Consider the following 21,677-nt stretch of genomic DNA (forward strand, 5'->3'; position numbering starts at 1 on the left):
AATCTGTGAAACAAAAGAAGAATTGCTGCCTGTGATAATAAGATCATCCACGTAGACAAGGCAGTAGCATGTAACACCGGCCGAGAAGAGCTGTGAATTCATCCGACATTGCAGCACGCCGGCGTGGGTCCTTGAGAGCCTGGCTGACACAGGTTGGTTCAAGAGGTTCAGGTAGTGGATATTTGGTGGCAACAAATAGTTGTTTCGGCCGATAGATATTGTTCATGGATCGGGTGATCATGTGATGCTGACGAGGAGGTGGAGTAGCCGGAGGATGTTCCAGAGGAACAGTAGCAGAAGGTGCATCAGAGGATGTGGGGGGTGATGGCAAGTCAAACAACGACAACACAGCCGTAGTGGAGGAGGAAGCGTCATCAGAAGGACGTGCTTGCATGGGTGTGACAGCAGTAGAAACCTCCATTGGCACAAAGGACACCGAAGAAACTGCAGATGAGTGCATTCCAGGGGGTGGCATCGATTGTTGGTTTGTGGGAGCGGACTCGTTGCATGGAAAAACAGACTCATCAAATTGGACATGACGGGAGACATAAAGAAGATTCGTGGGAAGATGAAGGCACAGGTAGGCACTCTGACTGGTAGAGTAGCCAACAAAAAGACAGGGAAGGGGATTTGGATTGTAACTTGTGAGTGGTGTAAGGCTTTAGCCACGGATAGCAGCGGCAGCCAAAGGTTCTTAGCTTGAGATAATTTGGTGACAAGCCAAACAGAGCCTCAAAAGGTGACTTATATTGTAGTATTGGAGTGGGCATACGGTTGATGAGATAACTAGCAGTAGAGAAGGCATATGACCAGAGGTCTTGTGGAAGAGAAGCATGAGTGAGGAGTGTAAGGCCAGTCTCAACTACATGACGATGTCGACGTTCAGATACTCCGTTTTGCTGGGGAGTGTGTGGAGCCGATGTATAATGGCTGATCCCATGGGCAGAGAGATAGGATTGCAAGGCAACAAACTCTCCACCATTGTCAGAGTATAGTCCACGAATTTGGGTGTTGAACCGAGTGGAAACCATTCGATGGAACTGCGGGAATGGAGTCCGGACCTCAGACTTCTGTTTGAGTGGATAAAACCACACATATTTGGTGAACTGGTCAACAAAAATAATGTAATACTTGTGTCCAGTGATACTAGCAACGGGAGATGGACCCAGACATCAGTGTATAGAAGCTCAAAGGGAGCAGTACTCGTCATACCATGGGATTTGAAGGGCAACTTGTGAGCTTTATTAATAGCACACAAATTACAGAGCTGTGAACATGACTATGTGGTGTCTGAAGCGCACGTGATTCCGGAAGAGGATACATACCATGCTCACACGGTCCTTGTAGAAGAAGCTTCCCCATTCTCCGATCCTTTACAAGAAAAAATGATGGATGAAACTCAAGAAAAACATCATTTTGCTTGGTGAATTGATGAACAGAGATGAGATTTTTCTGAAGAGTGGGGACGCAGAGGGTATCAGCAATATGAAATATACGATCAGGAAATGGAAGAGATAACAAACCAACGTGTCACCGGCAAACCTGAGCTGTCACCAATTACAACTTCATCTGAGCCATCATATTTAGAATGGAGATGAAGATTCGATAGCTTGGTAGTGATGTTGTGTGATGCAGCGGAATCAATGAGCCAACGTTTGTCATCGGGATGAGCAGTAGACACACAGTTTGCAGTGGGTTCGGAAGAAGACAGCTGGGGACAAGTCTTCGCAGTATGGCCAACACTATCACAGAGCTGGCATTTGGGAGCGTACCTTGGCTTAGAGTGTCGGTACTTGGAGTCTCCCTTGTGATCTTGGGTTGGACGAAAAGAGAGCGAGTTACGTCTGGAGAAGCGCTGTCCAGATGTCTGCCTGCGTTGGGTAGAATTGGCAGTAGCCACCATTGTTTGAGAGGATGCCTCAAGACGCTTTAGATAGACCTCATGGCTTACCAGCAAATCATGGAGTTCTTCAAAGGATAAGGAGGACTCGCGTGCCCGAATGGGAGCAGCAATGTCCCGGAACTCAGCACCAAGACCATTAAGAACATAAAGAGTAACATCATCTTCAGATAAGGGAGAATCAATGAGTGCAAGTTCATCAGCAATGGTTCTCACAGACTGTAAATATTCAGCAACACCACGGTTACCACATTGAATAAAGGTTAATGCCTCTTTAAGCTGCATAACACGAGTGCGGGAGCGACTAGCATAAAGCTTGGTCAGTTTGCTCCAGGCTTCGTGGGAGGTTTTGGAGGTTGCTATGAGGGGTATGACAGCATTAGAAACCGAAGCCAGAATGGTGCTCAGAATAAGTTTATCTTGACGGAACCAGTGGATAGAAGAACTAGGTAGTGGTGCAGAAGTGTCAGTAGATACAGAGGAAAATGGAAGAGTACCATCGACATAACCATAGAGATTATAGCCATGAAGTAGCGACTCAAACTGAGCACTCCAATAGGAAAAATTATTCGGGGTAAGACGAGCAGTTATTTGAGTAGAGGCATTGATGGCAACTAGAGAATTTTTAGTGAGAGAAAAGGAAGACGGCTGTACCGACGGGGAGATATGAGAAGAGGAGTCAGCCATGGTGCAAGCTTGGATCAGAAAAAAAAAACCTCGATGGAGATAGGAAACAGGCTCTGCTACCATATAGAAGAGATGAACGGTAGTTTTACTGAAAGAACTCTCACACTTATCAGTGTTTTTCAAGAGATATATATACAAGGAGATCCACATAACAGTTTACGGAAGTGGTTCCTCGTATCGAGGTGTGTTACAACAACTCACTAACAGCTTATCTGATTCACTGGGATCATCATAGAGATAGCTAGAATGGTGCAGAAGTTCCGCTCAAGGCGGAGGCTTGGTAACAGGTTCTATAGGATGTTTATGCCTAGCCTAAAGAGGTTTGGGCTAGGTTTTGGTCCAAAACTCCAAGCTTGAATAAAGTCTAGATCGAGTATGGTAACCCTTGGCCTCGTCCCAACTCCCAAGTCTGGTTTGGGGTTTGAATCCAAAGCCCAAGCGTTGGATTAGGTTTTCATCTCAATTTGTCCTAATCCATGGTTCTCGTCCATTGCTGTCCAAATACTTCTATGCCTGCATAGGTTCTTCAGGATATTATCCAAAAAACAAAAAAAAGTTAGCTACAAGATATTATCTCATAGCTTTTTTGTATAAATATCTAAAATCTCTTTAATGCATAATTAATATGAGAGTAAACTAATGCCTGCAAGATTTCTGACATATGCTTGTGCGAACTCCATGGATAAGGAATCCGTTACGTTGTTATTGTCTTCACACCCCCATCAGTGGAGGTGGTCAAGGACAATGATCCATTATTTGCTCTCTCGATGGATATTAAATCCAGATCCACTCATTTCATCTGCCACCACCGCCATCACTATTGGTGGGGATGGTGAGGATTAGAAATTCAACTCATGCTGACTCCTTTCTTTTATATGAGATTGGACATTTTTGGGAAAAATATGATTGGCTGGTCTATATTTTTTCTAAAGTTTGGCTGATATAATTGAAGTGTTCTTTAGTAAGAATATAAATTGAAGTGAAAAATGGAATATAGGTATATTTATATTTGTATGTTTATATTTCAAAAGATGCTGTAGGCTTAGGAAGATCAAGAGAATAGTTAATGTAAGACCGTCGACTACTAATCTATAATTATAATTATAAACGAACAGAACTTTTGGAGTTGGATGTATGACTTCGAAGTCTAGGAGTGAAATCTCTAGATACTAATTAAGGGAGGTTTTTTCCTCAAAAAATTTCATGGGGCATATATTATTATAAGGTGGGGAGAGAGAGAAGTTCCTTTTGCATAGGGTGAGAAATATGATAGCTCCTCTTTTCATCTCTGTCGCTTTTTTCTTTCTTATGGAATGCGCATAAAACGTGCAGAGATTATGCTAATTGGTTGTGGGTCCAATGATGGTGGCAACATCTATTATACGCTACATCTACTCTAAATTTTTCCTCGACTTTGCGTGAGTCACACATAGTATATATTATCAGATCATCTCTATGCCTTTTTTTTTTTTGTTTCTTCTTTTCCTTGTGCTCGTGTTGTGAGGACATCATTGAATGAGCTGTATGCGTGTTTGCCAAAAAAAACAAGTTGCTTTGTATATATAGAGTAGCTATCTCTATTGAATTTTTTTTTGTCCTCGTCAACATCACCAATATGTCTATAAAATACACACCAGGGCAGAGCCTGGGTCACAATCCAGGTGATACAATATTACGAATATGTCGGTATCCATTTGTATGATGAAATCATTTTGCTTTCTGATTCAACCTTTCGTTACTTGAGACAATTGACAAGTGGCAACCCCATCAAGGATCGAATTGACTAAACTATGATGCCTGCAATAGCTTGTTTCCATGGTCGCTTTGCTGAATTTATAAACCGGAATATCCGAATCCGAGCTCACGTCCCTTGCAAGAATAAAATAAATTAATTCAATGATACCGATGTTTGCATGAACAAGTTGAGGATAAGGTTCTTTTTCTTGTTGATTACGCTGCCTCGTCCTCCGTCCACGGTAAAAGACGAGGAGATCAGCAATAGGATGAAGCCAGGACGAGATATTTTTTCCTCAAACACTGGTCACTTGCCCATTTGTCATATTGCATGGTGAAATGGTAGTCTCGGCTCGCGATCTCATGTTTCACCGCTAGAGACCGACGGCAGCGACGGGGAGATCGGAATAGAAAGGGAAAGGTGTAATAAAAATAAAAAGCACATGCGGGCCACGAGCGGTGGTTGACCGGGGCGGGGGAGGGGATGGCAATTTTCGTGCGTCGGGGGAGGGCGGCGTGGTTTTTGGGAACCCAAATGAGTCACAAGCCCAAGGAAGCCGCACAGGGGGGTACTACCTGTATTCCAGCCTATTAAACACCCACCTCCCTCCCAGCTTTGAGAGCGAGAAAGAGAGAGTGTGTGAGGGTTTGTTTTGTTGGGTGGCGAGAACACAGAGAGAGAAGGGATTGATGGTTTCTTCAGCGGCCTCCTTCTATGGCATCGGCACCTATGCGGCTGGAATTGCTGGTAACAACTCCACCCTCTTTTACATGTCCCTTTCTCTTTTGTATATATCGCAGACGCATACATTTTTCTGCGCTTGGTCTGAGCTGTGATGTTTCCTTATCTTGTAAAATGGCGTGCTGCCCGAAAACAGAAGGTAGTTGGGTAGTCTATTGTGGACGCTTTTCATCAGTTCACGTCCTGGTTTTGGGATCAAAGAAGATTATCAATTTTTTTGGTATGAGGCGTTCGATATTGTTGATATTAACAAACACAAACTTAAAGAGGAGAGCAAAATGAAATGGGAAGCCAGGATTTTTGCCCCTCAGGGAACATCTGTACGCCACGCGGTTATATACTGATCCATTAGCAATCTCTGTTGATTTCTCCATTTGATTCTGGCGGTTGCTTCTGGGATAACAGGGGTTTATTATAAACTTTGAACTAGCTGTAGGATCGGGCTTACGATCTCCATTCGATTTCTCCATTATTTTTGATGTTATGTTAGTCGCATTTACGAAAGAGTATGACCAAACCATCTCCTTTTTGTTTGCAGGTAACCTCTTTGCATTTGTGTTGTTTGTCTCACCGATGTAAGCGCACCCTTCCATTCCTTTCTTAGTTGCTTATTTTGAAAACATCTCATCGATTCTTTCCGTTCATGTTTGATTGCTTTCAGACCCACGTTCAAAAGAATTGTCAGAAACAAATCAATAGAGCAATTCTCGGGGTTACCCTATGTGTACTCCCTCTTGAACTGCTTGATCTGCATGTGGTATGGTCTTCCCTGTGTGTCCTATGGTGTAATCTTGGTTGCTACAGTCAATTCCATCGGCGCTGCTTTTCAGCTGGTCTATGTGACCCTCTTCATTATATATGCAGATACTACAAGAAGGGTAATTTCATCCCCTTCAATTTTTCAATCCCCTTGTATCATGTTTATGCCATTAATAAGTTTTCCTATGATTTGTTTTGCAGATGAAAATGTCTGGATTGCTGATAGCAGTTTTCTGTGTTTTTTCTCTCATCATATATGTCAGCCTTGAGTTGTTCGATCACCAAGCACGGCAAACTCTTGTTGGATATCTAAGTGTTGCTTCCCTCATTTCCATGTTTGCGTCACCTTTATTTATCATTGTATGTTTTCTCTTAATTCTCTGACTTGGAATCTATATGTGAAGTGTGATAACCCCATTACATTCAGTGTTCATAGATGAGTTGGTAATGTTTAGCTCTAACAGGCTTCTTTTCATGCTTTTATTCATCAGCATTTGGTAATACAGACAAGGAGTGTCGAATTCATGCCTTTCTACCTATCCCTTGCAACCTTTTTGATGAGTGTATCATTTTTTGCATATGGGATGCTGTTGCATGACTTTTTCATATATGTAAGGATACTGCTAAATTTTCATTTCACTGGTGGTATTATTTATTTTGCACTAATTAGTTTTCTAATACAATAGAAGATTGTCTTCTCAGCCTAACATTTTTTTTTCCTTTGTAAATTAATTCCTCATTAACTTAAATGTGAATTTCAGATTCCAAATGGGATTGGAACAGTCTTGGGGGTCATACAATTGCTGGTATATGCATACTATAGCAGGAAATCAAGAGAAGAGTCTAGGTTGCCATTGCTAAGGTCAGATGGATGACTCTCATCTTAAAAAGGTCAAGTGTATGATTCATTGTTTCCTTGTAATTCTTTCATAATTTTGTTGCGGGAATCATGTATTATGTATCGATGTTGTTTAAAAAATATATAGCAGTCATATATTAGTGGTCTATCTCTTGACTTAGTTCCTGCAAGCTGTTTGTTATATATATGCACATTTCCTATGGGGCATCAGATATCCTTGGTTTAGTAGATGATTCAAATATACTGGAAATGAGTTCCAGGTTTCTTAACAAAGCTAAGTCATTTTTGAATTGCATTAACCAAGAATATGCTCAAATAACTTTTGACTGAATGACAGAGAACACTTGTATGCTTTTTATATTGTTGTTGAGTTCTCTAATCACATCATCTAGAGATTTATATATAATTTCCTTTCATTTTTGTAAAATGTTTCACAGGCGCACGCACGCACACACATGCATGCATGCTCACACATATATGCATCTATATGCACACACACATACACACACATGCAGATTCTTATGGTTTGTTTTAGACTCCTATTTCAAGTAAAATTTGTCTAGAAAATTCCTACTTAGGGATGTATTTGGTTGAATAAGACATCCAATCTTCAGAATTTGATTTTTTATTATTTTAGGTGTTTTTCTATACAGAGATCTGTAGACTTCTGGATTTCGCAATTCAAGAAATATTTTAGGCATCGATATGGAGATTGGTTACTTGGCTACTGAGGTTATGTTGGTTGCTGCTCAAATGGTGGATGAGGGAAGCCTATCAGTTTAAACAACCAAACACCAACAAAAATGTGGTGGATAAAGTTATTTGTTCAAAGGGTAAAAGAGGTACTTAATCTGGTTAATTTTATTTCATGTGGGAGCGTGAAATAAAGTTAATCATCAGAGTTTTCTCTTCTAACTCTTTCAATTTTCAACAACTTATTCCACTAACCGTGGGAATGTTAAACGATGGATAACTTTAACCGCTGGTTAGCTGATTTTGGAGGTGGTTACCAATGGCAGGGGCGGCCCTATGCATTTAGGGCCTAAGACGAACTTACTGAGGGAAGCCTTGTTTTTTTTTGGAAAAAATGATGAAAAAATTTTAATAAGTGTAAAATACTTTGAAAATTTATTTAAAAATAATTCGTCTAGCTTTTTGAGATGCAAAATTACTAATCAAATTTTTTGTACTCAATATTCATTAAAATACTATTTTCAATCTCATGGAGTTTTTTTTTTCAAGTAGGAAAGCAACTCATGTTAACAATAATAACAGATATGAATCACTAAATTTAGACAACAATATATCCAAGAAAAAACTCCAGAACACAGAAAATACACACATCTAAACAGCCGTAAGAAATTAATTCACAACATATTCATGGATTTTAAAAAAATAGGAAACCTAGATTTTACTAGACCCAATCAACCAGGTTAAAAAGAACTTAAGAATTCGATGCATAAAATAATGAGAATAGGTTACAAGGGAAATAAAAGGATTAGGAAAAGAAAAATCATAAGTACAGATTCTCATAGACAAGTAATATCTGGCCTCGAGTGAAGTAAAAGATATGGGAAAGGAGGAGGTGGACAAGTTATGAAGTACACCTTCGTCCCTTGATGCCCACAAATACAGCATCTCTCAAGGTACCATACCATATGCTTTCTCCAATTTAACATGAGCTCGTTTTCAGTTTTCTTATCTTGTTCCATCACACTCTTTAGTATCATACTCTATATTGTTGATTTAATTCCACAAAAGTTGGTAGAATTTTCAACTTTTACAAAAAATGACATGGAAATTGCTTTATGTAACCAACCATAACCATGGAAAATCAAGATTCCAAGAAAATCAAAAATGGTTGAGGCCCTGTTTGGGGGAGCTGTTAGTAGTAGAGCTTTTGGAAGTAGAGCTGTTAGAAGTAGAGCTGTTTGAAGCAGAGCGTTTATAAAAAGCTGTTTGCTGTTTGATAACTACATTTCTAAAGTGCTGTGACACTTTAACATGTGTTTGGTAAACAAACTGAGAAAGTACTTTTGTGTGACAAAATGACCATAAAAGACATTACCAGTATTATATAACAGAGTATAATAAAATATAATATGTATTAATACATAAATATATGATATAGTATAATATTAATGTAATGCAATATAATATTATTATAATATAGTACTATAATATTATGTATTATAGAATAATAATTTAATATAATAATAAATTATTTAAATAACATATCAATATATTATGATATAATGTAATATAATATTATATTTATAGTATAATACAATAATAAATATATAAAATATTATAATTATTAGTGTAAATTAATTTTTCATCCTTCTAATGACCATTTATCTCTCTAACAAATAGAGAGAAAGGAAGAAAAAGATTGAGAGGGAAAGGGAGAAAGGAAGAGGCGGGATAAGGGTTTTGGGGAAAAAAAGTGTGATTTAAATGGGGGTATTTTGGTCCAAAAAACAGCTTCCTGATAAAGCTGAAAACAGCATTTTTGGAAAGCTCCAAATTGGAGCTTCTCCCCAAAAGCTGTTTTCAACTTTCCGCAAAAGCTGAAACAGCTTTTCGAAAATTTTACCAAACATCATTTTTTATCTAAAAGTACTTTTGGAGGCCAGAAACTGCGCTACATCCCTTTTTAAAGTTCTTGTACAGATTACTTTTTGGCCCTCCAAAAGCTCCCCCAAACAGGGCCTGAGTCGTTTTATCACTAATGACCGAAAAATCTGCCCAATGGACCAATAACACTGTTTGCAGAAATTTTCATCAAAAACAGAACAATTGTGCACCTTTAACAGGAGATCAAAAAAATCCTTCTTTTATTTAAACATCAAAAGGCAAAAGGAACGAAAAAGAACAACAAAAAAAGAGGGGACGAGAAAACAAGTTTAGGGAATTGAAACAGGTTCCGAGCTCCAAAATTGCACCTTGATGCATCTACCCTGCATGTAATAAAGACACAGGTCTCCATCGATGGATCTTTGGAGTTTGGAGCTTCGATTTCCACTGAAGCAGAGGAATTTAAGGCCAAGGAGGAAGCCAAGACGGTGAGTGGAGGCATGACTTCACCAGGAAGTTGAAAGATAAAAAAACTTTCGTGCAAGACGATTAGAACTTAGAAGAGAAGAGAGACTCTTCTCCCTCCCTAGCGCGGATCGGAAGACTAGATAAGGAAAAGAAGAGAGAGAGAGAGAGTTATATCAAGGTCCAGGAAGGAAGACGACGGCGCCGCGATGGAGAAGAGTGGGTGTTTTTACTGTTTCACGGCGAGGGTTTGGCAAGAGTTTCACTGTTTCAGTGAAATAGCTTTACGCCTTTACTCTAGAACTGCGGTGGGCCTTTCTTTGGGCCGGCCCTAACCAATGGTTAAATCTATATATCCTCTGGTTAGCTATTCGGCATTCAAATTTAGCCTAAGGGTCCTAGTTTACTTGTAATAGAAGTCATGAAAAAAGGGCTACAAACGGGCATTGAGACTGGCCACTAGAAGCATGGTGCATGGTTTACGATGAAAAGACATGTTTCTTGTGGCTAGATATCGTCCTTGTCCTACCCCTGCCCCTTCTCTCTTCTTGATCTCTCTTCTAGATCTCTGCTTATATTATACCTGTTTTGGCATGCACTTTTACTGAATCTGCGTTACTGGTTGACCAGAGACCCTTTTATCTAGCTTGAAATCCTCTAGAACCTTATTCTTCCTGATGATAAAGAATTATTGTTTAGAAAGCTTTTACTTATCAACTGTCACCTATCAAGCCAATTCCATGGTTTTCACCATCACTATTAAGTTGCAAGCCTTTTATCAACATTCAGCATCAGCATTGGAGATATTAGCAGCAACTAATTCCCTTATCCTTCAGAGGAGCTGATGGAATCTTTTGACTCCCCTCTAAGTGAGCCATGCCTCTAATCTGTTGTTTGCTTGTTGAAACTGCTTGTATCTGCTTATTTTGCTCCCAACTCATAATTTCTCTCGTAATAATTGAGCATAAGAGCATCGAGCTAGGACAAGTGGTTGCATAAGCTGGCTGCTACTTCATGCTTAAAGCATCCAGTTTTATTTTATTCTAATATGAGGTTTTCTCCAAAATATCCTTGCTTTGCCATCTGGCCAAGTGCATAGAAATGGAATAATTTGGCTTTGTTGTTTGGACAACTAAGAACAACTACATGCTGTATAGGTTCTCAACTAGAGCTATCTTAAAAGCTTCATCTTCTCTGTATGCCCCTTTGAGGTGGCAGTCTATCACTTCATTCCAGGTACATGGCCTGCTTTAAAACTTGTGCTTTTGTCTTCATCAAGTGAACAATAAATGGCGAGTTAGGATGCCATCTGCACTTCTCTACTACTGTGTTGCCTTGTCAAAGAGTAACCAACCCCTGAAAAATGCTACTTCCTGTTAGGTGTCAAATAATTTTCTTTCAACTGCGATTTTATCTCCATGCCTCATTATTGGTGACAACCTTTCTCTTAAGCACTGCATTCTTTAACCATGTCCACCATTTAATCCATTACCAATTAGGGGTTTTCCTTTTCAAATTTATTATGTAATAACACTCAAAATAATCTTTTTAGAGATATAATCCAATCCCACAAAACATGCAGAGAAACCTTTGTCGGAAATAATCATATGTACCTTCTTCATAATTTTGGTTTGAAGAGTTGCATCATGCTAGTATCAATGAAGGCTCTGTAATTCATAATCATTTGTCATTAATCATCGAGATGCAGCAACACGAATGGATACATGACATCATTCAGATATAAGACCAAAACAAGATATGCTATGGAATTCTATTTTAATTGCGCTTTAATATTTCGGATTGTGTTCTAATGATGAATAGAAATGTTCCGACATGTGTGGGCACCTATTTTATTCATGACTGTTCAAGTTGAACCACCATGTTGGTGCAGCTCTGCAATAAACCAAACTCATGCACCATATATGACAAAGATTGATCACTGAAAAACGAAGTTCAATGCAGTTTTTAATTGCTTAAACAAAGTTAAATTTGTTTCAGGAAATTACGTGCACAAAAGAAGATTAGTCTCTAAACAATAGGATCCATTTTGTCCTAAACCAGATGCAGTTTTCTTCAATCATGATCCATGATAGTGTAGGGCATTTTGAAACTCTAGAACATCTGTATAATTTGTGGTTGTCATCTGGTCTTGTGATAGTGGATCATGGAGCATCAACTGTTCCAGCTGCATCCAACAAGAAACTGTAAGTGCCAGAACCAAATGCCTCAAGATGTGAAGTTTGTGCCATATCCATTCTCCATGCTCCCACATGCTACTCTTCGATATCTTTTCATTAATATAATTCTAAGTGCTTTTGGAGGAGAAAGGTTTGTAGCTCTAGATGTGACATTCGATTGATTATAAACTTGCTGCACTTTAAAAAAGGTGGGCTTGTCTGCTTTTTACCTAAATCTCATTAGGAGAATCCAAAGTAATACCTTCTCCTTGTCTCCACCAACATTATCTGTAATGGTCTTAACAGATAATGTCATATTTCCATATCAGATCTTTAATCCCCATTTGTAATGAAAACAGTCTTACTTGGATTTAGAATGAGGCTATAAGCTTGAAGACACTAATTGCTTCTCCACTTTATGAATTCTTCTGGTACTGTGCTTTATGAATCATTCTCCACTGATTACTTCCTTTTATGGCTATGTCCACTGCTTTTGCATGTTCTTCCAAATCATTTCTAAATACTCTCTGTTATAGCTCTTTCGTTTCTCGTTCTTGAACTTTCAACACATAATCTGGCCTCTCTCCTTGTTGGTTCCTCCTCTGCTTGTCAGACTGTTGATGCAGTCATATAAAATGTCGTCACATAGTCTAGCCTCTCTCCTTGTTAGTTCCTTCTCTGCTTGTCAGACTGCTGATGCAGTCAGATATCCTTGGTTAATTTGTTAACCACTTTATTCTCAGCTGTTGCAACTTGCACATTGATTCCTGTACTCCCCAGTTTTATCATACATCCACCTCAACTCTTTTTTTGCCTCGACCACTTGTGTGCTTAGATCTTCTTTATTTCCCAATGTTCTAAACAAATAATGTTCAAGGGTTATTGTTTATCTTTAAGCTTATTCCTGAAACCTGGAAGGCATGTATGAATCAAACAGAAAACTAAAAAAGTGCTTCTCTGGTTCAACAGCCTTTTATCCGCCTAAAAGCCATATTCTATATATCTCTCCATCTATGACTTAAAGTATGTTTATGTAGCCTATGCCAAGCAGCGACTACCATATTACATGTTCCATGCTGTTCTGCATTGATATTCAGGAATCGCATAGGAGAAATCGCAAGCATGTCAGAAGGATTACTTGACAGACAAAAATATGCACCTTATTCAATTTCTTTTCATCCCTTACATCATTATATTGTTTACAATAGACATTTTCTTTTTATATGTATATATATATATAAAGCAAATTTAGGGCCTGTTTGGCATCATTGGTGATTTTGTGTTTCCATTTCTCTACAAATTACTGAAATATTACATGGAGATTGACTGTTGGTTGTATTTGCACAAGACTTCTGCTATCCTGTGATTTTATTTTATTCTTTTATGGAAGCAATAAATATTTGTTTCCAAAAGCTCTAAAACAAAAGATTTCGTTATACTAGTTCATTTTTCTTTTTGGGCTTTTAAAAATAAAACAAAAGAGCAATGGTAAGGTCAGGTATGAAATATAGGAGCCTTTTGGATAAGATGGCATATATCTAACCCTCCCTAGATACAAAGTGGCGAGAGCTTCATGCACTGGGATGTTTTTTCATGAAAAAACATAAAAAAGATGTTTTTTCATGAAAAGAAATAAAAAACAAGAGCAATACTAAATACTCTTTTAGTTTTTGACTAATTGAATTAACTAGCATTATGAATCACTCCCAGGCGATTGTGCTGATTGTTGATTACTTCAAGTAATTTATTATTGGAAACTATTATGGCACAACTATGCCTAGATATTAAATAAGCTTGAAATTTGAAACAAGAACCAGAAACACTTAACAATATGTACACAAATAACATGTTTTAGGTGCTCTACATGTAAGGATCATGTTGCTAGTACTATGGGAAGTTAATGTGATGTGTGCCAACCATGATATCTAGTGTTTTATCTGATGTTTAATGATGGATGTACACTATCATCTCAGACATGGACAACTCTATACCTTTCTGAGAACAAGTAGAGCCGTTCATGATGGTCAAGAAAAAGTTTGAAAGGGGATGGTATGCAACAAATTCATTAATTCCACAGCATATTAACCTATTTGTGCAAACTAGGATAGCTAGATATGTAAGGATGCGGGCTGGCATGGGTGACTTAATTGTGGTGGCAAAACGAATTTCTTGCAAATAAAAAAAGATATTTAATTATCAAAAAAACATAATAATGGTACTTGGTATGAGTAAAACATACTACTCCTTTCAAAAAATATGATAATAAAACATTAAATATAGCTTCAAGTTTAGGCAAAAATGGGCTGTTCTAGAGCAACAAACGCTAAATGAGTTTTGGGGGTTTACTTTTGCTAATATCAGTTCTGAGCATGCGTGATACACATGAGAGATGGAAGAGAAAGAAGAGTGAAGAGCTCATGATGCTCAAGGGTGGAGATGACTACTCCGGTTAAGAGGATCAAAAAATATTAATGTCACCGTTATAACAAGCGTTCAACTTATTGGGATGATGGAGATCAAAAACAATGTAATTAATGCTGACCTAATGCATATTGCACTCTTTTTTTTAAAAATAAATTGGAAAAATTATACCATTTTAATATAAATGTATCCGTAGAAATCAAAAAATAAAATATTTAAAAATTGAGATGGTAAATCATAGGATATATAAACATCTAATTGAAACCCTGTTCCTCATGTCATTATAAGTTTGTTTATCGTCTATATACAACCCTTATACTCTGGTAGTTTGATGATGTGTTTTCATTAAAAAAAAAAATCGTCAACTAATAGATTGCCATCATTCACGCATCTTGTCACATACGTTGCAAGTGGTCAAAGGCTGGTAGGGCCCCAGCCGGTCCGTCATTGCATGGCTGTGGAAAAGGTAATTGCGAAATCTATGCTGAGCTCATCTTTCGTGACCATTTTGGTTGGTACTTTTCTATTTCAGTCGAGCGTCTGTGTTCACAAGCTACATGCAATTCTCGCTGCCATTTAACACGTTTTCCCCTTCTTCTGTGAGTTATCGAGCATCAAAGGTGAAGGCTTAGAAGGACTAAAACTCTATTTGGAAGAGCTATTGGCAGTAGAGCTTTTGAAAGTAGAACTTTCTAAAATAGAAATTTTATAAGAAGTTCTTTAATGTTTGGTAACTATATTTCTAAAGTATTATGTCACTTTTAATATATGTTTGATAAACAAACTAACAAAGTACTTTTGGTATGACAAAATGACCATAAAGGACATTGCATAGTATTATACAACATAGCATAATAAATATAATATGTATTAATACATAAAGATATGATATAGTATAATATTACTGTAATGTAATATAATATTAATATAATATTGTATACTATAACATAATAATTTAATATAATATTAAATTATTTAAAATAACATATCAATATATTATGATATAATGTAATATAATATTATATTTATAGTATAATATAATAATAAAGATATAAAATATTATAATTATTACCATAAATTAAATTTTCATAATATAACAAATTTCTAGCTATGTAATAAAATTGGTTAAACAATTATTAAAGAGACATTTTGTGTAATTGTTATATTTTATCATGGATATTTTAGTCAAAAAAAATAATTTTTCGACTGGGCCAAAGGTGTTTTTTCGTAAAGTTTCAAAATGGAGCTTTTCCTAAAAAACTGTTTTTAGCTTTCTGCAAAAACTAAAACATGCTTCCAAAATTTTTATTAAACATTTTATTTCATCTAAAAGTATTTTGTAGGGCCAGAAAGTATTTTTTGGCCCTCTAAAAGCTCTCCCAAACGGGGTCTAAGGCTTTTAAACGTTGCAAATAGCTGCTAGAATTGTTGAAATCACCACTTGTCCTAAAAGTTTAAGTTGATAGGATAAGATAGATTTATTTATATATTTTATATTTCTTACACTCCTCCTCACATGTGGGCCGGACTTCTCTTTAATTGGTGAGCCCAACATGTGAAATTTTTAATAATCGAATTAAAGAGTACGGATATAGGGTTCGAACTCAAAACCTTTGCTTTGATACTATGTTGAAATTATTACTTGTCCTAAAAGCTTAAACTGGTTGGATAAAATAGATTTATTTATACATTTTATATTTTTTTACAAGAATTAGACGTGTGGTAAAGCCAGGCTAAGTTCAAGCTTGGTTCTTTCTTAAATTGAGCCCAACTCTCAGCTGCTCATTACCAGTTTAAGGAAGAGATTTACATACAATGGGTTACAAGGAGAAAGGTAGCCCTCCTATTTCAACCAAGGGCAGGATATGAATCTTACTCTTTGATACAATTAACAAGAGACTTTAACAGTAAGCAAATTGCCACCAGCTATTCGCAAATAGGTCACCCGAAATGAATATGGGTTTCTCTCTCCCTTTCTCTGAAAAAAATAGGTCATTGAGAAAAAAAAAAAAATCTAGTGAAACATCATGTTCTCTAATGCTTTTATATACATACATAGACATAGACATAGACATAGCTATCAAATCTAATTTTAATTGATATTTAAAAGAAAAACTTATTTGAGGTTGGTTCTCTGGATCCTTAATACATGGTTGGGAGATGAACATGGAGTTGAAGATTAAACCATCATTGTCTTCATTTTTCTTTTTCTTGTTACATCCGCAGCCTATGCTAGTCACACGTGGGTAGTGCCATTTAAGTCAAAAACATTGTGTAGTCGCATGTGAGCATTGCCATTTGTGTCAAAGGTACTATTTTCATCTTTACTGGAAAAGAGTTAACCATCACGATATTGCCACATGACGGATCATGCAGGAGTGGCAGGAACCGTATACCTGACGTCAGTGGGTGCTGGAAAGCGGCATCAATCGCCTAAAGATCCCCCAAGAAATCGAAATACAATCCCACTTCTCTTTTTATGCAATAACCAAATACATCTAATCGATTAACACCTTGGTTCAAGGTGCACCATGTGGTCGCATACGTAGTTGCTATGCTAATTCCTACGTGCGTCAGGTGTCAGTCAGACCCAACAAGAGAAAAAGCGCACGTCGACTCTTACTTCTTTTTTATATTAAAAAAAGACCGGAAACATTCCAACCAAGGTTGGATTCTACGCATCAAAAGCTGCGCTGAACACAAAAACTAAGGAATAAAAAACTAAGCTAAAAACCAGCATTTCCTATGAAAAAAAAGGGGAAAAAAAAATCTAAGAACTGCTTCTGGGAGGCCGTAGTCCAACAAGGCGGGGCTTGAGTCAGTGGATCGGGGTTGGATCTTTCGCGCGAAGAAAGGATTCGCCTTACGTCGCTCGAATCTACCGTTGGATCATCAAGCGCACAGCTGTCAAAACAATTTCGAGCGACCGGTGGATGATCCAACGGTAGATTCGCGCGAAGGAAGGTGAATCCTTCTCTAGCGCGAAAGATACGCCCCCGACTCTGAGTCAGCCGGTCAGCCTGCCTCTTTTGCAGGGAAAATGTGTGCGTCTTTAAATAGCGAGGCCCCTTCACCTACGTGCGTTGCAGTTGTTATGAGAGAGGGAGGAAGGAAAGTGAGAAGAGGACATGGATATAAGCTCCCACTTATCCTCGATGGAGGAAAGAGAGCAGCAGCTCCCAATCGCTACCAACTCTTCCATCCGCGCGCAAGCACCAACCACGGGCCTTAATATAGCTGCCACTAGCCAAGCTCTCACTTGGCTCTCCAACCTGACCAGATTCCATGCCGGATACTTTCGCATCAGCCTCTCCCTCTGCGGCCAGGCCCTGCTATGGAAGACTCTCAGGGAGCCTACCACCGACGACCACGCCCTCCGCCATGTCATTCACATGCTTCCCTCGGCCGCCTTCTTCTTCCTCTGGTCCCTCGCCCTTTTCTCTCTCGTGGCGCTCTGCCTCCTTTACGCCATCCGCTGCCTCTTTCGGTTCGAGAACATCAAGGCCGAGCTCTCCCACCATGTCGGCATGAACTACCTCTTTGCGCCATGGATCTCATGGCTTCTCCTCCTCGAGTCCACCCCCTTCCTCCACCCCAAGACCGCCAGCTACCTCGCCCTCTGGTGGGTGTTCTCGGTCCCCATATTCGTTCTCGATGTCAAGATCTACGGGCAGTGGTTCACCAAGGGGAAGAAGTTGCTGTCGATGGCGGCGAACCCCACGAGCCAGATCTCGGTGATCGGGAACCTGGTGGGGGCGAGGGCGGCGGCGAGGATGGGGTGGCGGGAGAGCGCCTTGTGCATGTTTTCACTTGGGATGGCGCATTACCTCGTGCTCTTCGTCACCTTGTACCAGAGGTTCGTGGGGAGCGATAGCCTCCCGGCGATGCTCCGCCCGGTATTCTTCCTCTTCTTCGCGGCGCCAAGCATGGCCAGCTTGGCCTGGGATTCCATCTCTGGCACCTTCGACAGTGCCTCCAAGATGCTTTTCTTCCTATCACTCTTCCTCTTCGCTTCATTGGTAAGTAAAATGGTATCTTTTTTTTTTTATGAATTCGGATTTATTATACCTGTCTATTGTCAATACATTCGTGGGAATCAGAACATAAAATATCCAACAATTCAGAAGGAATATCTGAAAATGGTGTCTTTTTTTCGTTTCTTTTCTTTTTTTTTTTTGCTGGAAGTTTCTTTTCTTTTTCCCTCGTAGAAAAAGAGCTAGAATCCTACCTCAAGTGGGGCAATTAATTCGGTCCTTCTCTTCCATCTTTCGACAACAACTTTAAAGACGCACGTAAGGTCTAAAATATGATTTTGACGCATTAGAAAGAGATGTGAATCTTCTGGAATCAGTTTCACACTATTGGATCATAGCCCTTTGAAAGTCTTAATTCTTTCCACTATTCCTCCAGTTTAAGCACGCTCTGCGATTGCATGTGGAGTTCACCAACTAAATGCTGGGCCACGGTATAGATTGTTTGCTCAAAGAACTAATTACTAATCATGGGATACTCGGCGGGCTGACGGTGAGGTTGACCGAGATTATTCACTGCTCGGGTTTCTTAGTTGCTGCACCATTTCTAAACAAGATGGGCAGACGAAAGGTAATTAAAGTGAAAGTACCATCATATTAATTCAGAAAAAAAGGAGAGGAAAAAGGAGTCTTTAAGATGGGGAACGTTGCATACACGTTATCTTGATGTAAGAAAAAAAATGCATACTAAAGAACCGGTCCACGTCAAAAAGTGAGGAAGACAATTAGACTTTTCGTTCTCTACCATTTCTAACGCCAGCATCATCTCATTTGTTAGCTTAGACTTTAACATGCATGGAATCCGACCGCAGGTGTCGAGGCCAGCACTGTTCAGGAGATCCATGAGGCGGTTCAACGTTGCATGGTGGGCGTACTCCTTCCCGCTGACCATGCTGGCCCTGGCGGCCGCTGAATATGCCCAGGAGGTGAAGGGTTCCGTCTCTGACGCCCTCATGCTCGTCCTCTCCGTTCTCTCCGTGCTTGTCACCGTGCTCCTCTTGGTCTTCACATTTCTCAAAACCGGCGATCTCTTGCCCCATGACGATCCCTTCGCACCATCGCCCTCAATGCCGGCGGGCTCCGGAGTGCCCAACTGCACACTTAGCCACACTTAGCCACTATCAGTGATGCACTTGTTCCATGCAATCCTGGTGCTTCATGTGTAATCTTGTTGTGCTTTGAATATTTACATGTACGTAGTCACTTATTACCTTGACAAGTAACTTTTTGGCATATGCTCTCCAAGAAAATCGTAGCCTATTTTTTTCTAGTTTTTATCAGTCAAAGTTCGTATGCTGAACCAATTAGGCGAGAAATCTTACCTTCTAAGCTAAAGAAAAGTCGTGATGAAAAGAGCTGAACATAGAGTACTTGTCAACAATTGCTGAAGAACACGGAACAATGACAGAGGATAAAAGAAGAAGGTTGAGGGTAAGAGAGTTTGAATGGAAATGAGAGAAGAGAGTAATTACAAGAAGATTGAGAGTAAAAGAATTGTCATTCCCTTCTGAACTGAGAATACAAGAACTTCTTGCCTTTCACCTCTGCTCAACTACTCTATTTACATAACATCTCCACTAACTGCCGACTAACTGATATAACAGTGTTAACTAACTCTAACAGTTCCAACTGAAGTAACTGACTCTAACAGTTATAACTGAAGTAACTGATGCTTAACAGACTCTACTGAATTTGAAACTAACTGTGCCGATCCAAGACATAGAAGCTGTATAAACAGAAGCTTAACAGTACTCAAGCAGTCATCCATGAATTGGAGCGAGAGCACAAAAGCATTGCATACAGAGTTTTCCTTCACAATTATCCGACAGCATTTCGACCAAATTAGACCTTTTTAAATCCTGCACTGCCACGGTGAAATGAAAATCCATAGTTGGAAGAAACCAAACTGATTTTTATTCTTTTTATTGATTGTAAACAAAGAACTCTGTTTCCTTTTAGAACCAAACAACGATCTCGCCTTCAACATTTATCACTTCATAAATAATTAAACAATCAAAACCATGCGCGCAACACATCCCCTCAGCATAGCCTTTGACATATCTGTCATCTTTTCTCAGCTGCTTTCCAAAACAGTGCCCTTTTCTTCTCCAGAGATCATTATCGTCCCATAACAATTGTTACCATCCAATTAGTAACTATAAAAATCTCCTTATATTCAGTGATGAGCATAACTCTGATAATTCCAAAATGGTCAGTCTCATCCTGCTGGTTTGCCTGCGGGATTTGTTTTTGGTCGGGGGCAACTTGCCATTATTTATTAGTCAATCCACGTGTTCGCTGCCGTTGGAATTGAACGTCACTGCTGGTAAGTAGTGATATTTGACATGCATGCACTCGCCAACTCATTGACCATGGTGGCCCAAATTTAGTTGGACAAAATCATTAAATGAGGAATATCAAAATAATGTGCACGAAAATGTTGTACCTGTGGTTGTTTTGATCTTCTTCTTAGGTGGAACAGACACAGCTTCGTTTTGAGAAAAGAACAGATGCGCAGCCTGAAAAGAAAAAGTTTAGTGCTGGTTTCTTTATTATGATAATGATCAAGTTTAATTAGGGAATTCATTAATTTCATTAACTGAATGTTGCAGATCCAATATTTTAATGACCATAAAAGACGAATCAAAGAACTGAATTGTTGCTTATGCCCAAAATAATCATCCATCCCTGCAGGTGATCAAAAAGTTCTGTTTGCTGACATAGCTTTGAAGTTTGTGGGATCTGGAAAAATAAAGCATGCAACATGCCAGCTTCTTGTTGACTCAGATGCTGGTGTGTTGAAACGGCGTCCAGCCCTGGCAGCTGCCGATAAGATATGTATATCTTTTGGAAGTGGATTAAGTTATAGAGGCGACGCATGCGACTAGTACCGCAACTTTCCTATCGAAGCCCTTTTATGGGTTAAAAGGTCAGCAAGGTATGCTGTCTTGTAGTTCAGTGTTCAGACACTTAGTCCTCATACCTACACTTCGGCCCACAATTTCATTGCTCGAGTTTCAAACATCATTGATGTTTGATGAATTTCTGCAGCAGGCATTAAGACAAGGATTGCAAAGAAGACAAGTTGAAATCTTGATTTGGTTGGCACTCTCAAAGCAGCCTCTGTACAGAAATGTTTCTCTAAAACTTTTTCAGCTAACCTTTTCCAGTCATTGGTGTGTTACATTGCTAATATCCTGCTTTGTAAATCTTTTGTGCTAGAAGCAATAACTGTAGTTAAGAATATGAATGTAAAAATATTTTCCTGAACTTACGTTTGTTACTGCACTAACTCTGACCATCTGGTTAATCATGCTTTCATGCT

General features: G+C 38.9%; 2 protein-coding genes across 4 annotated transcripts; both read left to right on the forward strand.

Moving 5' to 3' along the window:
- Positions 1 to 4,459: 4,459 nt before the first annotated feature.
- On the forward strand, positions 4,460 to 13,126 carry LOC103695817 (bidirectional sugar transporter SWEET2a-like). Of its 3 annotated transcripts, none has more exons than XM_039125828.1 (8): positions 4,460 to 5,069; positions 5,602 to 5,638; positions 5,725 to 5,941; positions 6,024 to 6,182; positions 6,314 to 6,433; positions 6,584 to 6,684; positions 10,881 to 10,959; positions 11,882 to 13,126. In XM_039125828.1, the coding sequence occupies exons 1-8, from the start codon at positions 5,012 to 5,014 to the stop codon at positions 12,080 to 12,082; spliced, it is 972 nt and encodes a 323-aa protein (XP_038981756.1). In that variant the 5' UTR covers positions 4,460 to 5,011; the 3' UTR covers positions 12,083 to 13,126. The 3 variants fall into 3 exon arrangements, with proteins under 3 accessions (XP_038981756.1, XP_038981757.1, XP_008775459.2); XM_039125829.1 differs by having other exon boundaries at positions 4,465 to 5,069; positions 12,938 to 13,120; XM_008777237.4 differs by lacking the exons at positions 10,881 to 10,959; positions 11,882 to 13,126 and adding an exon at positions 7,335 to 7,754 and having other exon boundaries at positions 4,475 to 5,069.
- Positions 13,127 to 17,361: 4,235 nt separating this feature from the next.
- LOC103695820 (S-type anion channel SLAH1-like) lies at positions 17,362 to 19,804 on the forward strand. The gene is made up of 2 exons (XM_008777239.3): positions 17,362 to 18,340; positions 19,165 to 19,804. The coding sequence occupies exons 1-2, from the start codon at positions 17,450 to 17,452 to the stop codon at positions 19,465 to 19,467; spliced, it is 1,194 nt and encodes a 397-aa protein (XP_008775461.2). The 5' UTR covers positions 17,362 to 17,449; the 3' UTR covers positions 19,468 to 19,804.
- Positions 19,805 to 21,677: the final 1,873 nt, after the last annotated feature.

The sequence above is a fragment of the Phoenix dactylifera genome, chromosome 4 (genome assembly GCF_009389715.1).
Source record: "Phoenix dactylifera cultivar Barhee BC4 chromosome 4, palm_55x_up_171113_PBpolish2nd_filt_p, whole genome shotgun sequence".
Lineage (NCBI taxonomy): Eukaryota > Viridiplantae > Streptophyta > Magnoliopsida > Arecales > Arecaceae > Phoenix > Phoenix dactylifera.